The 22771-nt window shown below is 39.7% G+C and overlaps 2 protein-coding genes and 1 pseudogene across 11 annotated transcripts in view; 1 reads left to right on the top strand and 2 right to left on the bottom strand.

The window, feature by feature from the left end:
* tjp1b (tight junction protein 1b) overlaps window positions 1-4862 on the top strand; it is a 54341-nt gene extending 49479 nt beyond the window's left edge. For 7 of the 10 annotated variants that reach the window (XM_018666309.2, XM_051073289.1, XM_018666308.2 and 4 more), the window contains 3 exons: window positions 1-218; window positions 900-1043; window positions 3053-4862. In XM_018666309.2, the coding sequence (XP_018521825.1) occupies window positions 1-218; window positions 900-1043; window positions 3053-3147 (457 nt within the window). In that variant the 3' untranslated portion in view covers window positions 3148-4862. The remainder of the gene's footprint in view (window positions 219-899; window positions 1044-3052) is intronic. The other 3 variants (XM_051073291.1, XM_051073287.1, XM_051073288.1) reach the window with 2 other exon arrangements.
* Window positions 4863-6078: 1216 nt separating this feature from the next.
* Window positions 6079-14182, bottom strand: zgc:101540 (hsFATP2a_ACSVL_like domain-containing protein). The gene is made up of 10 exons (XM_018666323.2): window positions 13240-14182; window positions 11185-11394; window positions 9926-10084; window positions 9689-9813; window positions 9394-9588; window positions 8803-8893; window positions 8352-8550; window positions 7922-8019; window positions 7670-7800; window positions 6079-6537 (listed from the first exon to the last, which is right to left on the bottom strand). Exons 1-10 carry the CDS (start codon window positions 13715-13717, stop codon window positions 6361-6363), a joined length of 1863 nt encoding a protein of 620 aa, XP_018521839.1. The 5' UTR covers window positions 13718-14182; the 3' UTR covers window positions 6079-6360.
* A 1351-nt stretch (window positions 14183-15533) lies between these two features.
* On the bottom strand, window positions 15534-22702 carry LOC108876664 (long-chain fatty acid transport protein 2-like; annotated as a pseudogene).
* Between the last annotated feature and the right edge of the window lie 69 nt (window positions 22703-22771).

The following is a 22771-nucleotide window of genomic DNA, read 5'->3' as shown; positions in this document are numbered from 1 at the left end:
CCCCAGCGCACTGGACGATGACGACGAAGATGAAGGACACACGGTGGTGGCCACCGCCCGGGGGATCTTCAACTGTAATGGAGGGGTCCTGAGCTCCATCGAGACAGGCGTCAGCATCATCATCCCCCAGGGTGCCATCCCTGAGAGCGTGGAGCAGGAGATTTACTTCAAGGTGTGCCGGGACAACAGCATCCTGCCCCCCCTCGACAAGGAGAAAGGTCAGAACTGCACTGCTATACAGAGACTCTTTATATCCTAAATATGTCAAGGACCAAGAAGTCATTACATCTGAGGAAAAAACTTAAAGTGCTGATGTACTTTGGACAAAAGTAACCATAGTGAACAGGGGAGTTTGTGACTTTTTGTGTTCGAGCCAATGTTGGATTTAAGTGCATACTTGTATTTTTTTAAAGTGAAGCAGTTAACTGAATCAGGAAAAAGGTTTTACCAGCACCGTTACCAGATAATTATAGATTTGATTGCTGGATTACTTAAGATTGTATACATTGGCGAATAACTGCAGTTAATACTTCACACTGGTTTTGTTGCACAATGAAACAAAAGTAAAGAACACTAGATATCTGTGTGAGGAACAGTATGAATATAAAATCCTGAACAGGTAAATAGTTGATTTACACTCAAGACAGTGGTTACTCCGTTATCTGCTCTTACATAAAATAACATCCATGTCACCATGTTTTAAATTAACATTTAGTGCCAGGGGAGTGTACTTACTTAATTAACCTTGAAAGTCAGTTAGCAGTTAATTCTCATACACTATGAAGGCCTGGCAGCAGACTCCATTTTGCCTCTTGACTGAGTAATAGATAATCCTGTGTGCTCATTAATTCCTCCATGTGTAATTAGTGGAATTTAAATCTTGTTTTGTGTTTGTGCAGGAGAAACGCTGCTAAGTCCGCTGGTGATGTGTGGCCCTCATGGACTCAAGTTCCTGAAGCCGGTGGAGCTGCGCTTACCTCACTGTGCGTCCATGACCCCTGATGGTTGGTCTTTTGCTCTAAAATCCTCCGACTCCTCGTCGGGTACGCTGTCCTCTCTCTGTCCTTTTGGGGTCTGTGGGCTGGCTTTGATTAGAGAGGAGAGTTTCTTGGTGTCTGGATCACTTTAAGCACCTCATCTGTTTTCCTTATTTCCTGTTTTCTTTATCATGCATGCGCTGTTTGGGCATTTATGTTTTTTTTATATTGAGCTATCTAACAGTTAGAATCAAGAAACTGTCAGTCATCAAACTATTGCTCAAACTATTAATTAATTGCTTGACTGATTTGATTCCATCAACAGAAAATTAATTGACACCATTTTGATAATGGATTCATTGTTTTAAGCCAAAATGCCAAACGTAACCTCCAGTTCCTCAGCATTTGCTTATGCAATATTTAACTGAATATCATTTTATAATCATCAATTTTTAACTATTTTCTGACATTTTACAGACAGTACAATTCATTTTCATTTAACTGAGAAAAATGTGTAGATTGTGTCAATTACCAGTTATTAAAGTAGTTGATATTTATCAGTTGTCCCACTTGTTTAACATGCCAGTCCAGTTCTTTGACCAGTAAAACTGTTACAGAGGATACATTGTTTATTTTCAGTCAGTTTTCAGAAACAATCTTCCTCTATTAATGGACTAGCAAAGCCTGACCATTACCTGTTTGTGTGTCTTCTGTACTGTGTCTAGGGCTGGGTATCGTTCGTTAATACCAATTTTATTTAAATCTTTGTGCAGTTGAACACAGAGCAACTTTCTGCTCTTAAACTGATTCTGTGCACGTTCAAATGCTTCATCAAATTGGTCGTGTTGCCGGCCTTAGCAACGATGTCCTTTTTGCAAATATTGCATCGGACAATATTGGCATCAATCTTGCTAAAATGGAGCCACACTTATGGCCTTGGTCGCATTTTTTTTAAACCGCTTTGAGACACACACACGCACACACACAGTAGTTCATAACACAGATACACGTGAACCGCGTCTATGGCCGTAACCACGCAAGTATTTTTCCTGCATGCCTCTACTGCGTGTAACGTTACAGGTCAGATCACGTGATTAAGTCCTTGGTATTGAAACTTGGCACCAAAAAACAAGGCATCTTTCGAATGCATCTTTTCGCATTTTGGTCGGTGCCATAAAAGAACCAAAGTTCGGTATGCAGCCCTAACTGTGACCATGATTTTAATTTATTAAGTAAAGTAAAATAATCAGTTAACATTTTACAGTAAGTGCACAAAACACCTGCTTACCTAATGCATAATGTATGATGAATTAATTCATGATGTATCATCAAAGTATATCAAAGTCACTGTGAGTTTATGTGACTGGTTAACGCTGAATGAATCATCACTTAATATTTGCTTTATACATTAATTTCTATGCCAATACATGAACTGGAGACCAGAGATATAGGGTTCAAAACCTGGCGCCTACATCGCCCACAGCGCAACTCGACCACTGATAGTTTGGTTTGAAATTAATTCACGTATGCAGTACTACTCCCCAAGCGTGGTAAACAGTCTTTGATGTGTAAAATCAGTGGCGTTCGTTAAAGATAACTGTTCATTCTTCCGTGATTTGTCAACCGGCATCTCTGCAGTACTACGTCTTCCTCTTCAGTGCTATGCTCCACTTCTTTCAACAACAAAAAATCTGATGTGTAGGTAAAGGTATTGTTGTGCTTTCAGAGATGCTGATCAAATGCATTTGTCAGAAATGGCTGTTTTCTGTGTAACTGGATTCTAGCTCATTTAGAGACAGATAAGTGAATGCATCAAATAACAGCGAGTTAACACTGATTGAATGAATGATCCATTAAGCATTAAGTAATCTCATAAACTCATGGTGAGCAGCAGAAAGTCTTGACATACCCTGCATTCATTTATGCATTAAATTATCCAAATCAACAGTCTTGTGGAACAGAAAAACCTGTTTTGTTTTGAGCTTCTGCTTTTTTTTTTTTTTAAACTTTTTTCTTGTATTTTAAAACGAAGGGAGTTTTTCCAACAGCTGACATCATGTCTCTGTCTCTCGCAGGTGATCCCAAAACATGGCAGAACAAATCTCTCCCTGGAGATCCAAACTACCTGGTGGGTGCAAACTGTGTATCTGTGCTCATTGACCACTTCTGAAGAGGGCAACAGCTGGCCTGTTACTGAATGTGATAAACAGGGGACCTCAGTTGCCCCTGCCGTGCTCCCTGCACCGTGGCGGGGGTGCACAATGCTTGATGAAGTATGAACTCAATACTCTCACATTGTTTACTGTGCCCAAAATTTGGAAAAAAAAAAAAAAAAGAAAGGAAAAAAAAAAATCTCACACACACACACACACACAAGGAGAGTCGGAGGAGTCCAGCATCTCCAAGGCTGTACTCTTGTTCTTTTCTTTCATTTTTTTTTCGGTGCTTTCAAGGCTTGCAAAAAATAAAGATTAAAAGGAAGTTATTTAAACAAAAGGAACTGAAGTTGGGATGCATGACCAGTGCACAGACTGAATACTCTCATTTTGACATTTTTAGCTAATTTTGTAAAGGGGTCAGAGCAGTGCAAGAAAAAGGAGAATTTTGGAAACCTGTTTAATATTGCAACGGGATTTTTGCGTACTGTAAGGAAAAAAAAAAAATATATATATATATATATATCACTCACAAACAGCAAAGTTGGTATATGCAAAACTTTTGTTTGTGAGTTCTGTGGTCATGCGTTTCACTCATGTAGGATCTCTGAGGACTTGAGAAATGCTGAGCCTGACTCATGAAAGAATACGTAGGCATCATAAAGATTAAAAATATAATATGAAGAATGAAGGTTTAAGTATTAGTGTCAGACGCCCGTTTGTTCAGATGGGGCTCTCTCTGTTTAAAACTGACGTTTTGTAGCAATGTTTTACCGTAGATAAATATACTGACTTGATTTTACAAACTCCTGCTGTCTAGAGATCTATGCATGTGCTATGACTCAGGTCCAGAAGCCTGCTACTACTAAGTTCAACACATGAAAATCCCATCGTACACTGCAAGCAGTGATGCCTTATCTGCATATTAACTTTTCAGTGAAACTTTAAAAACATCGGATCCTTCAGTTATAGCGATCACTATGGAAGAAAAAGTTGTCTCTGCATTTTCTCATAGCCAGTGAACTTGGATTTAGCACACGAGAATAATTGAGGCTGATGAAAAGGTATGCTTTCTTTTACTGCTATGCATATGAAGTCTGAGGAAATACAAAAAGCTAGAAGATGTTTAAATTGTGGCTGTACATATTGCTAGCATATGGCCTTGGTTCTCTGTAAATGAACTTTTGTACATCTTTGTTATTTTGTATAAAAGAGAAAACGTTTGTTAAAAAAGACAAAGCGGTTACATTGGTTATGTTTGTATTCTGGTTATACCCCTGAGCCTTGGAACTGACATAAGCAGTAATAAGTCCAACTTTTCTACCAACATATACACACACTACTTAAGGCATTTTTAACAGTCAGAAAACTTTTTATTCTTATTTACAAAATAGAGAAGTGCTTGGTTTAAATGATTTTAAAAGATGTACTTGAGGGGGTCTGCTGTGAAGAGTGGTCCCTTCCTTTATTTGTGATACTGGATGCTGTATTGTGTGCCCTGAAATGTATTTTTGTACTAATAGACAATTTATTATGGCACATCAGTACTATTTTCTTTTGATATGATAACACTGCTTCAACCCAACACTAGTTTATTCTCCTGTGTGGCTGACATTCTTTTTATTTATTTTGATTTGTCTTCAGTTCAACTTTTGTTGTTTTTTTTTTCCTTTGCGACACATTTCTAAGTATACCACTGTATTAATAAATAAATTCATTTTTAAAGTAACTGCTCCCCTGATTTGAGTGTTGTGTGCTGCTCCAAACCTCCAGATGTTTTACATATTGACACACCCAGACTGTTTTTCTGCCAAACAGCTCAAAGGATTCCTTTGTGGGTTCAGAAGTTGGCGATTGTATTAGTAGTATGCTATGTGTGATTTAAGTTTTCTACCATTCACAGCTGCTCCCTAAACCCATTCAACATGAACTTAGTGAACTTAGCAGTTGGGTGGATTATTCTGTAGATACAATATATGAATCCCATGTATTTCCTTTTTTTCCCCAAAATCTATGAATATCCAAGTCTTTCTCATATTCATCACTTGAAAAATCCACACTGTGTATGTACACTGGAGGATTCAGATTTCCCCATAAACTTGTGTATGTTGAAGTTGCACGCTGGACCACGACTGGCTCCCAAACTAGTGGCAACATCACAAAATCACTTTTATCTGTGCACTTCTTAAACTGAGAATCCTTCTCAAGCTCAAGTACTCAAGTGAAGTTACAGTAAGCAAAACACATTTTAAGCAAAGGAGGACTTCAAGAAAAAGGAAGTTAAATTCAGTGCCAGACAGCATTAAATATGTTGTTATTGTCTTTTCTGAAACCAGAACATTTCCTTGATTTCGACATTTTTGCTATGTTTGTCATGTGAACAAGCTTGTGACAAAGTCTGAGTGTCCTTTTATCTCTGAGGTTCTGTTGGTCAGTCACCCCTCCAGAGTTACAAAGCTGTGTGATTACAAGAGCACATTGACAGCTTGTAGATCAGAGCTGTGGGGGCCCCCAGGTAAAAGCATAATATAATTTCACAAAACACATCATTTCAGATTAAGGAAAGGGTGGGACAACGCTTCTTGTTTGTTTACTCTTTCTGTGTGGACCGGTATTTGTGGGCCGCTGCCTGTTGTTACAGTCATACTTGCTAGATATTCAGTATACCGATATGTTTTTGAAATATTGCATATTGTGGAATGTTTGTTGTGTTTTGACGTTCAGGGCCACCATTTAGAACAACCTTAAGACTCAGATATTTCCTTTCTTACAATAAAGCTGTAGGTTCACAGTATGAGCTATGAGCACTCTGATAAAGCAAAGATTGTGCATAATATCAGTGCAAAGGTTCACTGATAAACCCACAGCAGATTGTACAATGTGACATAAGTAGGTTAAATAAATTGAATGCAAATCTGGCGGATTATAAATGGTGAGAATCGGGGAAAAAGATAATCAGAGTTTAATTATTAAAGTACAACAGTGGCAGTGAGACATACCTGTATATCACATACTGTCAGCATTATGGAATAAGTTTACAAAACTGGCGAGATGAACAGTAGTTGTGTTATTTAAAAAAAAAAAAAAAAAAAACCTTTCAAAGTCAGTCTGCCCCTGAGATTAGTTGACTGTTAAAAAAAAAAAAAGAAGGTCCACCAGTGAGCGGTTAAATCTCTGTAAACATATGGGTCATCTGGTTCAACACTGGCTACTTTTTAGTTTATGCATTAGAGTTTGATTTCCCTAGAAGCTATAGCTCTGTAGATCTCCTCAGTCAAGGGAACGTAAGTCTTTTTCTCAGGATCCAGGAAATATAAAGGGTCTTTGATGTGAGCTGGGTTGAATCCCTCCTCCACCAACTTCACTTTCCTCATCTTGAATGTCCCTGTCATCTCCAGGAAGGGCTACGAAACACAGTTTGTGAAGTTTAGAAACTTGTCAGTCCAACTTAAGTTTTAAAACAACACACCAGGGATGCACCACCATCTTATTAAGCACATCAAATATCGGCCAGACGTCACAGATCCACTACATCCAGTCATTTGCAGACAGCTCCCTGGTCTCAATTAGCTTGTATAAAAATGACAAACATAGGTAAAGGTTCGGATTTACTTGTATACACACAAGCAAGTAATATAAATGTTTTTTAAATTTCTATATAGGCATATCTAGCAAATAAAATATGATTAACGTGATTGGTATGCTTTCTACAATAGGGTTAGTAAACCAAAAGAAGCCACATAAATTGCTGCATTAAAATGCACTAACCCAGTAATCACCTATAATTAATGTCTTTGATTAATGATCAGGTCCAGCATCTTTTTAGGAAAATGATCTGTAAATATAAACAGCCAAATGATTCTACACTGGAAAATGGAGAGAATTCAGGAGACTTTTCAGCCCTGAGTACTGTCTGCAGTCTTCCTCACAGGCTGCATACAGCCCCAACAACTCCCACCAAGACAGTAAGGCAGCTTGCATGTTGCCTGAGAGGCATAGTCTGATCCAAAAAAGGCTCAAGTTTCAGAAAAGAATAGAATAGAGTCAAACAACAATGTAACAAAATTAAGATAGCAAAAGCCACTCAAGTGAGCATTCTAACATTTTAATTAGCTACAATGTAGGTTTTGTTTAGCGGTCTTTTAGTGAATTAATTAAACTATAACTAGAAGTGAGGGGAACAAGTCCTTATATAGAGAAAACCACGTCCTTGGGTATCAAGAGAGAAAATGTCTTCTCAGCGCATTCCTTTAACACATGAACTTCTTGCTTAAATTGGTGCATATGATGACCGTCACAGTTTACAATGAAATCTTAAGTCAGCGAGTCTGGTTGTAGGAAGCAAACTGAACTGAGCAAAGAGGTTTAGTTACATTCAAATGAGGTAGAGTGCAAGCTGTGGTAGATCAAGTAGGGGGCTTTGAGAGGAAGTGCAGCAATAATGCTCAGTTCCATATTCCCCCTGACACAAGCGCCAAAGACTTGCAGATGCATGAAATACAACATAAGTGCATTGCAGATACATTTTTTTGTTACCTGAATTCTGATGAATCGAGGTCTTGCGTAAGCTGGGAGGTAGTTGACGACCTGCTTGTAGGTGTCCGAACAGTCAAATTCTTCTCCTTCTTTCAAAGTGACAGCTGCCATGCCGATCCGCCCCTCGTGACCTTATGAGTGTTTGATTCACATACAGAAAATATCAAAGATACAGAGAAAGCCTGTTCAGTATATGTGGTTATTTCCCCTTTCTAAACATTTCTACAGGACTATTTAAGACAGTGTTTTTACCTTCAACTTTGACACCATAGACATTTGCCTCCAAAATGCAATGAGCCATTGTGACAATGTCTGCAACCTCCGATGTGGCGACATTCTCTCCTTTCCATCTGTAACAAAGGCACAGACACAGTTGTTCTTTCAAATAAACAAACAGGAAACAAAAATATGTCAAATGAAAAACTTGTGCATTCCTGGCTTATTGGTAGTGAACTGAGACAAACCTTAAAGATAGCTTACTGTGTTTCCACACTAAGCTGTCTAAATCTGCTCCAACCACAGTAAAACACTTGAATGAAAGAAAAACTGCTACGGTTTCTTTTCTTAATTCTCTCATTCAGAGAAATATAAAATAGTGCATTGCTGAAAATTTGCAAAATGGGGTCATCTTTTGAGAGAATGAAAAACAAAACAAATCAACACAAAATGAGTCACAAATCACCTGAAAGTGTCACCAACTCGATCCTGGAAGTACACAAAGTTCTCGTGGTCAACCCGTAGCAAATCACCAGTGTTGAAGTACAGGTCGCCCTTTTTCAATACATCACGAAGCCTCTTCTTCTCGGTCTGTTGTGGGTTGTTAGCATACCCAACAAAGGGAGACCTCTTAGTTACCCTTCCCACCAAAAGACCCGTCTCACCTGACACAAAGATACATAAAGAGTGTCAATCACAGTTCCACATAGACACAAGGTCACATCTTCAAGTTGCTTGTTTTACACAACCAACAATACAAAGCCCAATTATTTTTAATTCAGAAAGACACAGGTGATAACATCTTTGCTTAATAATACCAATTAACACTTTTGTCAGTTTTATTTCAGTTGACTAGAGGAGAAATAAGAAAACACAGATGTTACACAGGTTTGTGTTGGGCTAGAATATTGACTCACCTCTGGCTGCTTCAATGCAGAGACCCTCAGAGTTTCTGACAGGCTCCTCCTTCTCAATGTCAAACTTGATCAAAGTGTAGGGGAAGAAAAACTAGAAAGAAGAAATAAATGGTTCACCAGTTAAAAAGGTGCATTGTTGTAAAAGGTTAACTTCTACAGTTGTTTAAGTTCAAGTTGGCTAGTGTAACAAGAGCCGCTGTGATGCTTCTGGCTGTGTGAAGCTTTACTTAGGACCAGCTGTGCAGTGAGCTGAAGTCTAATGATAGCATACTCTGAATAAAAATGCTAACATGCTGATGTTAAGTAAGTATAATGAGGGGGGATATTATTGTCTGAACCAAATTTCAAAGCAATCTGTCCAATAGTTGTTAAGACATTTCTCTCAAAACCACCACTGTGAGCCTGCTGGTGGCGCTAAAGGAGAAGTCGGAGGATCACCAAAGTTTTTGGGATTCATCCTCTTGGGACGTAGAATGTCTGAACAAAATGATGTGCCATTCCATTCAGTATTTTTTGAAAGTCTGGTGGACTGACCATCTAGAGCCACATCAATACCATGACTAAAAACACCAGACATGTTCCTATGCATACCTTGTGGATAAAATTGATTCTTCCCACTGCACCGATCTTGGAAGTGTAGTTGATGAAACCGATGTTTCCCTCTGTGGCAGCATACAGCTCTCTGACTTTAATGTCACCAAAGCGATTGAGAAACTCCGACCAAATGTCCGACCGGACTCCGTTGCCGATGGCGATCCTCACTTCGTGGTTCTTCTCGTTGTCTTTCTGCAAACAGTGAGATCAGTTCTGATAAGTAACAGAAAATCTCCATCATTATAACAGTACTTCATTTATTTAACAACAAGTTGGTCTGGATTCCTTTTACCTTGGGCGTGTTGCAGAGGTAGCGCATTGTTTCACCAATGTACTGCATGACGGTCACGTTATGTTTCCTGCAGTCATCCCAGAACTGAGAGGCTGAGAACTTTCTCCTCAGAATAACGGTTATACCTGCAATTGACAGGATATTACACAGCCTTTATCTTTATCTGCTCTAATGTGTCCAAACCAGGTGTGTAAATGCTTTTGTTCTTATACTGTGGAGGATTAAGCGGATCATTACCTCTCTCTATGGCTCCAATCGTCCCAATGAGGAAGCCTGCGCTGTGATAGAGAGGCAGATTGATGTAGATGATGTCCTCTGCTGTGACTCCACATGCTGCCTGGATGAAGGAGGATGCCCACACCCTCTCATGGGTGACAACAGCTGCTTTAGGCAAACCTTCCAAGGTCAAAGAATAATAAATTACCTCAGAGTACAACAGATACAGTTGGTAAGAGTATGAGCCAATTCTCTGCTGTTCATTCAGAGACTGTGTTCTAGGCATATTTCTTTTAAAGCTGCACTAATCAACATTTCTATACCAACAATGGATAAAATTATGTCTCATTTTATGGCTCACATTCTCATTGGTCTCATAAAGGTTTCTAGACATAACAGGCAGGTTTTTAGCAAAAAAAAAAAAAAAAAAAACCTAACAAAAAAAATACCTCTATAAACCCACTGTGCGCTACCTGCTTAGCACCAAACAGTCAAAGTTAGCGACTAGCTGGTGAATGTAGTGGAGCATTTAGCACCTAAATAGCAAAAAAGTTCCCTCAAGAGTTGGTGCAAGTGGCCAGAAACAAGACTCCAAAAAAAGCACTCCTTATCTGCTGGATGTGTATATGAGTAACTGTTAGCTAAGACATTCACCATATTCATTATAAAGTGATACAATGTCAATGTTGACAGCTTGTTGTGCTGCCCCCAAGTGGCCACAACAATCAGTTAACCTGGGATATGAATATACATATTGTGTTGCATTGACTGTGGCCACCATTAAGGAGCAAAATACAAACATTGTACAGGCACCTTTCAAGTCTACAGCAGGGGAGTGTTTCATATCTCATATTTTTGGGGGGAACATCACAGAATTATCAGAATCAGTAGATCACACTAACCCTTAGACCTATTACAACTTAATAAAGAAACTCGTGCTCTGGAGGACTCCATTCGCCAAGTGGAAAAGACACGTATGATGTAACTACAATATTACTTTCAATTCTGGTTCAGGGACAGGTTTACTCCTTCTCTCTTTTACTGCTTTTCCTGTCTGATTCTCTACTATCGCTCTCACACAGAGGAAATTGGGAAAAAAACAACACATATTTAAAGAAAAGATAGTCATACCCTTAAGAGTGATCCAAATGTTAGTTTGTTAGTTAGATAGTTAGTTAATGTGCAGTTTTGAGTGAGCAATTTCCATGGCTGTCACTTTAACTTTTTTGTCCGTTTTTTTTTTTCTTTTTTCTTTTTCCCTGATAAGTTTTCTGATGTACCTGTGGTGCCAGACGTGTATATATACACAGCAGTGCTCCTGATATGGACGTTGGCCCTGAGCGCCCAGGACAGAGGCTGATCTGAGGCCTGTGAGATCTTGTCAGACAAAGAGTTGATGCCCTGGACACTGCAGTTGCCTGACAGGAGGTACACACTGACACCCTGCTCTCTCAGCATTGGTAAAACCTCCTCCACGGCATCCTGCAGATCTGCAAATACAGAAAAGGATTCAGCTTCATATAACGTGTCAAGAGGGCTCTGTTGCGCAATGCTGCACATGTAGGCTTGCCTGCCTGCATCATGTTACCTCAGATCCCACTGGGATATGAGCACATGGTGCAGGAAGTTCAGCTCAACTGTATGCATTTCTCAGGGGTGAAACTCTAGCACCATAATGGCAGCATGGAGAAACTTGTTTTCTGACTGCAAGGTTTCCTCAGATGAACTCAGTCTTGAGGACTGAATGTAGAGCACAATGACTGAAACCACACGGGACTAAAAGTGATTCAAACTTTTGTTCTGACTAGATACAGTACTGACATCATATTACTCCTGAACTGTCTAAACAAAAAAGATCTCTTTCTCTGGTCTACATTCTTATCCATGTCCATTACTTCAAAATCATGCAGTTCTCTAAATGTGTCCTAAAACACTAAATAGCAGTTTCTGATTAGCACTGTAAAATATAACTACTGACAGTATGTAGTGACCTGAAACATTAAAATATCAGTCTGTTTGTGCTGTAATCTAGATTGGTTCAAAAACCAACTCAGCTCTGCTTATTAAGTTGTCCTGCATAGACATTTAGAGTCATTAGAAAGAACAGTCCTGTTCAGAGTGTTTGCTACTGTTGTACTGCAGCTGGCTCAAACTAGGTACTTTAATCTTTAGCAACCAAGTCTGGATTATCAACCAGGCAAAAATGCCCCCTGTTCACTTTACAATAAATCAGTGTTAACTGCTAATATGTTTGGTAATATGCACCCCTGAAGCAAAATCTAAAATAATTTTATTATGTCAGTTTGTGCTGGTTCAAAAGGGTCCATTTTCCTGAATAAATCTATGTAACAATAAATACAAGGTAAAGTAGCACTACAGGTTGGTTTCTGGGGCTTAAGAGAAAATATAATGAAACCACTACTCTGTGTCCTGTACCCAATGATGGACACTTTAAGGTGACTGGGTACATAAAAGATCCACAGAGAGGGAGGAGCTGGGCTCTTATGGGATTAGCAGGTCACTCAGGCCCTGATAGTGATGCATCATGGTCTTAGGTCATCTCCTATTGACTGTAAATTGCATGCCTAGACAATCATTACCTGTAAGGTAAATACAGCTCTAGAAGAATGTACAGATGAATGTGTTTAAGTAACAAGAACTCAAATGGAACTTTGTTTTGTTAAAGTATAACACTGCCAGCGGTGGAAGAAGATTCTTAAGTAAAAATACAACTAAAACAAATACTCCTGTACAAGTTCTTCATTTAAAATTATACTTACATAAAACTACATTAGTTTTACCATCTGAATATACTTAAAGTATCAAAAGTAAAGCTACTGATGCTTGAAAACTGGCCCCTAAAACAAATAAAAAGTTCAGCTGCACAAAATGAATGAAATCTCCCGAGGAGGGAAATGTGTCTCTGGTGAAGCTGCCCACACCAGAGTCATTTCAGACATGTGAAACCTGAAAAGGGCCCCAGTGACACAGTTTATTCAAGTAATAATAAGCCCCAACAGTTTGGGGAACACTAGTTTATCTATGTGCTGTATTTTATAAGATTATCATATGTTTATGTATAATTTTAATCTGAAAAGTACAAACATTTTCTCAGTAAAATGCACTTTGTACAGTAATTGAGTAAATGTGTTTTCCACCACTTGAAGTTGCACTAAATGGAAACACTGAAGCACCAGCAGCAGGTCACGATTGAACTCTGCACTCCTGTGAGGGACGAGCATGCTTAAGGAACAATGGTGGAAGAAACCAAAAGGTCGGAGAATTGTTCTTCTCTGCGCCCCTGACGCATTTATTAACACCTCACCGCGTCTTACCTGGAGAGACGACGATCACTTTGGCCCGGCAGCAGGAGAAACAGTGCAGCAGAGACTTCGATCTGATGTTAAAGTTGAGCAGAGCAGCCGGACAGCCGAGCTTGGCCAAACCGAGCCAAGTCCACACGAAACTGGGCTCGTTGGCCATAAACAGGGCGACCGTGTCCCCCTCCTTCAGCTGGGCTTCAGCCTGCAGGGCTCGGGCCACCTTGTTGCTCTGCTTATCCACTTCTTCATAAGAATAGTCACGACCTTCAAAGCGGATAAAGATCTTACTGGGATGCCTCTTCACCGCATCCAAGAAGCAGTCCAAGATGCTGTAAAAAGGTTTGTTTTTCTTGTATTTGACGAGCCTGATGCCAAGTTTGATGCTCCTCAGCATGTAAGCCCAGTCCTCTCCGAGGTATGGGGAACGTGTTTTAAGGAATGAAAGGGACAGAATAGCCAGTCCGGCTAAGACGGTGAACCAGATGTACATTTTTGCAGAGCGCACTAAGTTGGACGCATCTGTCTGCGAGAGTCGGAGGAGGTGGAAATAATGCAGCTCAGTGAAATTTGTGACAAAGTTCACTCACTCTACCCGGGGCGGTGCTCAACTGTGGCCCGCTGACCCCTCCTTCATTCCGGAATGTTTTCTAGTTGCCAGATCGGGTGTCTCCACATCCACTCAGGACTGATTTTACACTAATGTCTCTCCATATTTATGTTACTCAGGTGTTTTATTGTTCTTCTGTTATCCTCTAAAAACATCCCCTTTTGTGCAAGTCCTTTAACAGCGAGAAAAGTGATAATTCCAGGTAATTTTTTAAAGGGCTTAAAGTGCCAACAAGAGCAAGAAGACTGAAGTCCGGGCGTGTACGTTAATAACAACAGTGGCAAAGTGTTACAGCGGCTCTACAAATGGCAGCCCTCATTAGAAATCCGCAATCTGAGCAAGTGGTGGGCGTACTCTCCTCAAACTGAACTGTATTTGTCTGCTGATTTATGGGGAGGAGCGGAGCCACAGATAGGCACACACACGCACACATTTCCATTCTGGTCAGAAAAGACACAAACATATTACAACACTATGTTGTCCTGCAGGCACTTGAAGGCGAGGTGAAGCTGGCAGTGTTCAGACTGGCAGAGATGTTACTGACCTGTTTTTTTAATGCTATATTTTAGTTTCCCATGACAAAAATTAAATGTCTACAAAATGTCTGAATATAGTGACAAACACCCTTTATAATTTCCCAGAACCAAGGGCCATGTATTCAAATTGTTAAGTCAAACCAACAGTCCAACATCCAGAAATATTACATGTAGGTTTTAGTGTTAATTGATTTAACTGGCTAGAACCAGGAAATACTGGCTTTTAGTGCAGACAGATGATTAGCTGATAATCAAAACTGTAATTAGGTTGTGATAAAATGATGTTAGCTGTTTCTTTAGTTAAGAGTTTAAGGCTTTTCCTCTTGTCACATTACATAATGTTAAAGTGGTGAATTTCAAAGACTGACGCATGAAGCTGAGTGGTATTCAACTTTGGTGCATCACTGACAAACAGTGCAGTTTGATGAGTATACTGTTGTAATGTGAAAGGTCAAGATCACCATCAAAACATTTTTGATTCATCCTCTGTGGAACATGAGTGTCAAAAGTTGAAACATTTCACTCTGGGCCAAAGGCATGGACTGAGTGCTAAATCCACACAGCTAACCAGGCTGAAAGTCACGATTACACAGAAAACTGCACTGGCAAAACGTAGGATCACTAGGAGACAGGAAGATTTTGTCCTGACAACAAATCACTAGAGGAAAAAAAAAGAACAGGACCAGAGGCTGTAAATTATATATATATATATATATTATAAAGACTTACAAAGCGAGAAGAACATGACAACAGTGGATGGTTCAGTGTGTGTCATCAGGTTCCACATCTTCAGTACTAAAACTGAAGTTTACAGTTCTTACTGGTCCTCCTGTTAACTTCACAGACTGTGGTTAATGAGGTTGGTCTCCCAGCCCGAGCTGCCCGGCTTCATCCTCTGTGTGTGTGCTAAATGAGTAAACGTCTTTACCTGTCATGCTCTCCTCGCTGCTGCTGATCCACTGCTGGGCTCCAGAGGCACCACAGTCTGGGTCATCCTGCTTCCAAACAGGGGGTGAGGGGAGTTTCTAACCTGGCAGCTGCTGGGTCATACTGATCAGTAACACTTAATTGTGCTTGAAAAGGATATACCTGTGGTTAATTTGAGTAAAAGGCAATTAAATCCAACGTGTTACAAAGCCAGCACAAGGGCCTCTTTCTTTAAATCATTTTAAATCAACTTTAATTCAAAGCAGAGATGTTTCATTTTAAGTGAACAGACTATGCATGTGGTGCAAAGATGTTGCACCTAGAGAAGACACACCAAGAACAGAGCTGATATGAGTGAGTCTGACAGAGGCTTAACAGGTGCCAACACATTAAACTAACAACTGTCAGTGAGCAGGGCCTCCTGACAGAGCAGGTAACAGAACATCCTGCAGGTAGAGCTGAATGACTCATTTTTTCTGAGTTAGACAAACAACAAAAAGCAACTTTTTATCACTGTCTGTTTTAAATGCACTCTTCATGTAGTTCATTTAAGGTTCATCCAAACCAGTCAGTCAGAGAAAAATCAACTCCTAGAACCTGAACCTGGTTGATTTCTCTATAGAAACTTCTATTTTAAAAAAATGACCAGTTTAGGCCATATTCAATCCATTTTAAGATGTAAGAGCCATATTTTAACTTTAACATATACAATCACTTAACTTAACAAACTGTAGGGTTAAATGACAATTAACATTGGAGGACCTAAATAAAGCAACTGCATCACTTTATTTTATTATATTTAAGCAGAAGAAGACACATTTGTGATTGATGCTCAAACTGGGGTTTGATTTACAGATATTTACAATAAGAGCAATTTAAATTTTGATATTGATCAGAAAAATCATAACAAGTTATTTTACTCAGATTATTCAGACCTACAGAGAGGGAGGGAAGTGACAACAGACACTCAACAATCATACAAAGAGAACTACATTGTGTACAAGGGGGAGATGCCAGCTCCTACACTGACAATACAGCAAGAAGCCACTGTTTGAACAAGAAGTTCACAGCTGTCACTTTTCTTAACTGGAAAAACTTGCTTTGTTCTTCTAACTGCACTAAATGGATGTTAATCTCACAGCTCGGAGCAACAGGATCAGTCATGTTCTCTGGAGGAGAATTAAAGCCATTTGCGGAAATGGATTAAATTACTGCTGATAGATCACAACGCTTCAGTGCACTGAACATCACAGGTGGGTGGTGTATTATACTGTGAGTAGGTGGATTTTTCCTTTAAGATCACTTTAAATTTTGATTTTCCCCAATGTAACTTCATTGAATATATCCAGCATAAGAGGGACATAATCCTTTGCTTTTTCATCCAGAAAGTAGAGGGGGTCCGTTATTACATGTGGGTCGAAGCCCTCCTCCACCAGCTTCACCTTCACAAGCTTGAATGTGCCTGTTACGTCCAGTGAGTTCTGTAACAAATCACAGTGCAATCAATTACTAGGGTGGAAAAACATGAAACTAATGCTCCAAACACCACAGAAGGAACTGTCAAAATGTTCTGCAGAAATATAAGACGAGTGGAATAAACATACCCGAATCCTTATAAAACGTGGTCTTGCATAAGCTGGCAGGAAGTTTTCAACGTGTTTAAAAACATCAGCAGAGTCAAATTTCTGTCCGTCTCTTAAAGTAACGGCAGCCATCCCAGCCCTCCCCTCCTGACCTGGAGGTTAAATCAAGACATACGAGTTTACTGATGTAAAAACATTAATGACTTAAAGTACATAATAATGGTGCATTTAGTGACAAAATGATAACCTGTGCTCTTGTCCTTACTGCTCATAAAGGGGCAGTCTACCAACTTTACGCATTAAGATCAGTTTACTAGTGATGAGTAGTCGTGTGTAACCAGTGAGCTGTGAGAAGCTGTGAAGTTTCTCTGGAGGAGAAAATAACACAGATGATGTCAAACTAGGCCTGAGGGGGATGAATTGGTATTTAACAGCATTCTAGGTGCTGTCTGATGATAGCACAAGCACTTTGTTTGAAGCACATTAAAAGTCTGGATATCTCAGCCTCTGAAACAAATTTTGATCATAATTTTCTTAATCTGTCTTTTGCAAATCTTCCATTTTTAGAATTTTTATGGAAGTTAAGCTGCTGGTCAGACATCGGTGTTGGCGTTCAACCAGGCTGAACAACATAAACACCAAGTGTTGCTGACACTTGCCACAATTGGCTGCTTCTGTTTAGATCAATTCTTCTGTCAGTCAAAGAAGTTCATGTGTGCTCAGGTTCACCCCAAACGCTGCAAAACAACATGATACAGACAGACGTCAGGGGCGTTTGGTTATCGTGCTGTATTTTGAATTTTGCCCTCTCTGCTGCCTGTCTGCCCTTTGCTATCTCTGACTGATCGATTGATTGACTAACTGATTGACTGACAGCCACTTTGCATAAGTTACGTCCAAGTTCAAGGGTCGGATCCTCTGAGCAGGTAAAGGTCCATAAGAGGACTTGAAAGTCAGGATGAACTTGCTCCTCCTCCTCAACATGTCTGAGTCTAAAACTAATGATGCATTCAGGCGGTCCTTGTTGGCTCGTGAAATTGAATATATATTGGTCAAAGTTTATGACAAGGACTTAGACTTCAGCTCACCGACTGAGCCTTTTTACCTACTACTCTACACATGGGTGACTGATTAAGAATGTACCTGGCACTTTAACTCCATACACGTTGGCTTCTTTAATGCAGTTAGCCAGCATGATGATGTCAGCCACCTCAGCTGTAGCCACGTTTTCTCCTTTCCATCTGGTAACAAATAAAAAAATAACTTTGAAGGCTGCATGCACTCAGCTTTTAAAGCTGCATTTGACTTTGAATTTACCTAAACGTGTCTCCGACTCGATCCTGGAAGTAGATGAAATTATCCTCGTCGATGCGCAGCAGGTCTCCCGAGTTGAAGAAGGTGTCTCCTTTCTTGAAGACGTCGTGCAGCTTCTTCTTCTCTGTCTGCTGCAGGTCTCTTGCGTAACCAGTGAATGGAGACCTCACTGTTATTTCAGATATCAGAAGTCCAGGCTCACCTGAGGAAAGTGAATCCGGGAGAAGTAATCTTTAAGTGTCATTAGATGTAATGTGTGTGTGTGTGTGTGTGTGTGTGTGTGTGTGTGTGAGGTTACACTGTTTTGAAGCATAAAGGAAATCTGAAAAAATTTGAATAGACATGACCTGAAGTCTGCAGCTGTACCTACAGCCCTGCTACTGACGCACCTTTGGAAGCCTCTATGCAGAAACCAGATGAATCCCTCACAGGTTCTTCTTTATCTACGTCATATTTGATTATAGAGTACGGAAATAACCTCTGCAAAACAATGAAAAACAGCATTGCTTATTCATAACACCTTTCACTTATAATGTAGAATGAAACATGGACTTCTACCTTGTGGAGGAAGGTGTATCGGCCAACAGCTCCCATCTTGCCACTGTAATTCAGCAGAGCAAAATTCGCCTCTGTCGCTCCGTAAAACTCTCTGATTTCAATGTTTCCAAACCTGCTTACGAAGTCCTTCCAAACATCTGCTTCTGATCCCGTTCCCGATTGCAAGTCTTACTTTGTGGTTTCGATCATTGAGTTTCTGTTATAAAAGGAAATATAGGAACATAAGAATAATTTTATTTAGCTTTTTGGCTTTTAAAAATGTTTTATTTCTGGTGATATTTAATGTCACACACAGTACAAACCTTTGGTGTGTTGCAGAGGTAACGCAAAATTTCACCTATGTACTGTATGACAGTGACATTATATTTTCTGCAGTCGTCCCAGAACTGAGAGGAAGAGAATTTATTCCTCAGAGCCACTGTGATACCTACACAAAACAAGATAACAATTATAAAGGATAAAATTGGCGATATTTAACCGTTTTATTTTTGTCAACAAATTCAATGAAAAGACCAAAACCAACAATAACTTGAACCTACTAACAAAATATTTTCTGTGCTGAAAGCCTCATGTGGCTTATGTCTGATATAAGTAAACTACAGGTCTGAAAGGTCATCTTTCCGAAAGAATAGGATGTTTTTCATGGGACCACAGCATCTATCCATACACATGTGAAGATCCCAACGTTATCCTGAGGTCATGTTGTATATTTTATGCAATACCTTTGTGTATGCACCTATGAACACTAGTATTATCACTGTTCACTCCCTCGCCTAGAGGCTTGGTTTATCATATCTTTTACATGCTTAGGGTCTTACGCTATGTCCTTGGTTGCTACAGCAACTGTTGCAGGGGATTTGGCCAGCTTGACTCTATCAGTGTCAGAAAATAGCTTCGCTTTTAGGGTGTAACTCTAAGTGACCTGTGGAAAAATGACCTAACACTACAAAAAAAAGAGAGAAAAAAAATGAGCTGCATCGTTGCACTGGGTGTAATGTTCCTTCATTATCAGAGCCAGTACAACTTATAGCACCATTTTTGTCTAATGCTCTCCCCACGACCCTGAGCAATGAGCTAAAGAATACAGGTTTTAAACAGGATGTTATTTAACACTATTAATCATATGAAAGTGACATAGTGATCCTGGAAAAATCTATGTTTAGGATTTGGACTTTTTTTAATGCAATTTAATTTTAGGTTTGGTCACATTTGCAGTTGTGACAGAAGTTGGATGTTTTAACCATTTACCCCTGAATTGTAGCTGACCAGTTTTCACTCATGGTGTTACAGCTGACTTAAGCTGGTGGGAGGTGTGTCAGTGGTAGCTGCCTGGGAGTTTACTTGTTTTTGTGACAGAAAATATACTAAAGATCAGCCCAGCCTCACATCTGTTTGTAATCGTAGTGTGTGTGTTTATTTTCCTCCTAAACACAAATGTGTGAATTAAACCTCAGCAGAAAATAGTCCCCAACAAATTCATCATTTACCACTGTTTGACTGCTAAAAACAACAGTATCCAGCATCCAAAGTATGCAGTCACACACAAGTTCATGAGTACTGAGAAACAGACTGATGCATTTTTGGTTTTGGCTTACTCATGGGATTTGTTGACAGTAAGGAAAATATGGAATAACAGACAATAACAACAGTAACAGTAGTCTGATCCCTTAACAGAATCAGTGATGTTGTTAAAATATAAATACAGAATATTCAAAAGTGCACCCACCCCTCTCTATGGCTCCAGTGACGCCAAGGAAGCCAGTGCTGTGATACAGAGGGAGGCTAACGTAAATCACATCTGTGGATTTCACTCCTGTTACAAACTGAAGAAAAGACATGCTCCACAGTTTGGAATGAGGGATCACTGCTGCTTTAGGGAGACCTGATGAAGAGAAGCCAGAGGATGCATGTAGTGAAGGTACTGCTTCCTTTTTGTTGTAGAGTTCTGCACGTTAGCACCTGAGGTGACTTACCTGTTGTCCCAGATGTGTATATGTATGTTGCTGGACTCTGAAAAGTTAGATGTGACCTTAAATCCTTGGGTAGAGGCTCAGAGGAGGCCTGGCTCATTTTGTCTTTGAAGCTCTCCACACCTGCAGTTTCACAGCTGTCAGCAAGGATGTAAACAGTGACCTGCTGCTCCAGCAGACTGGGCAGGACCTCCTCCACAGCATCCTTCAACTCTGTGTTAAGGGTTAAGAAAGATATTTTGAAAAATGTAATTCTTATCTTCAGCAGAAATTATGCTTTTTCTGCCTGTATTACTATTAATATTAATATCTTAACATTTAAGATATCTGAGACATGACAAGGGGCCACAAGTAAACACTGCTTTTTGTGAGGAGTCACAAGGAAGTACTTGTGTTTGCACATTAAGAGTTTACATACAAAAGTGACAGACAGCCAAAGCTCTCAAATACATGTAGTGGAGTAGAAGTATAAAGTAGCATAAAATGGATACTCAAGTAAAGTACAAGTACCTCAAGATTGCAAGCAAGTGCACAGCTTAAATAAATTTCCAGTTTCTTTCTACCACTGCTCTCTTTCTCCGGTACCAAGAGCATTTGTTACCATTTAATATAATTAATTATGATAATAATTTATCTATTTAAGTCCCACACTCTTAATATTAGATTAGCGGGGTTTCAGTTATCAGGATTCAGTCAGGTTGACTTTACACAAAAAGACAATTTTCATGCAATTGTTTCCTGTAGTGTTAATATGTTAAACTTACCCAGTACAGTGGAAATGATTACAAAATTCAGCGTGAAATTCAATGATTCTGACCAATCATTAAAAGTGCAAACAGAGCTGAAGTTACATGTTGCAGATCATAAATCCAGCCCTTAAGTCCTGCACCAATGCAAACCAAAAAACATTTATGTTGCCTTTAATACTAAGAGACACCCAGTGGTGAAAGGTAACCAAGGACATTATGTGCTTCAGAACAATTCAGAGGTATTACTTCTCTACATGAGTACTCCTGTTTATACAGCTGCACAGTTACTGTGCACATCAAGATTTTACATAGAAAAGACCAGACCTGCTAACACATGCTTTCTTATAAACTACCAATCTATAAAGTAGCTTAAACCACCTCAACCAGCTATAATATTATCATGCTGTTTAATCATGTTACTATAGTTAACAGTGACAATATTCCAGTAATTATATATAATATTGTACCAGTATATATGAAACCAAACACAGAGGTGGAAGAGGTTCCTCAAAGATGAATATAAAATATTCCATTACAAGTTTTAAATGTTGCTAAAAGTAGTCAAAGATTGGTGATTAAATGCAGAGGAAGGTTCTCAAAGGTTTAAAGTGCTCAGTTACAGTTACATTACAGCACCAGCAATACATTATTATTACTGAAGCATTCACATGAAAGCAGCATTTCTTTGTAAGTAATTTTAACAAACTACTCTCACCTGCAGCTGCTACCAGAGTTGTGGCTCCGCTGCAGTTGAAGCAGTGCAGCAGAGACTTGGATCTGATGTTGTAGTTGAGAAAAGCAGCGGAACATCCGATCTTCACCAAACCCAGCCAGAGCCACAGGAACATCGGCTCGTTCCCGACGAACATCGCCACCGTGTCGCCCTTTTTAACGAGTCCGCTCTGCAGGAACGCTCGCGCGACTTTGTTGCTGAGAACATCGGCGTCCTGGTAGGTGTAAGTTTCATCCTTGAAAAGAATGAGCGGCTTGTGTGGATGAGTCTTCGCCGCGTCTAAAAACCGGTCCAGGACGGTGTAGTTAGTCTGCATGTATTTTAAGATGAAGCGCTTCGTTTTTAAGATGGTGAGTATGTATTGGACATCCTGGAACAAGTTAGAAAAGCGGAATAAAACTCCGAGCACAGTCACAACCCCAAGTGCAACAACTACCCACACGAGCATGTTGTCTGGTAAGGACTTAAACCACCAGCCTGTGGAGAGTGTACTTAAGTTTAACACATATATATGTATTACTGGAGAGGAGGAGGAGGAGGAGGAGGAGCTCAGATACAATATCAAGG

The sequence above is a fragment of the Lates calcarifer genome, linkage group LG10 (genome assembly GCF_001640805.2).
Source record: "Lates calcarifer isolate ASB-BC8 linkage group LG10, TLL_Latcal_v3, whole genome shotgun sequence".
In the NCBI taxonomy this organism is placed as follows: domain Eukaryota; kingdom Metazoa; phylum Chordata; class Actinopteri; family Centropomidae; genus Lates; species Lates calcarifer.
Note: the sequence above shows the minus strand (reverse complement) of the source record. Positions and strands in the feature narration are given on the sequence as shown.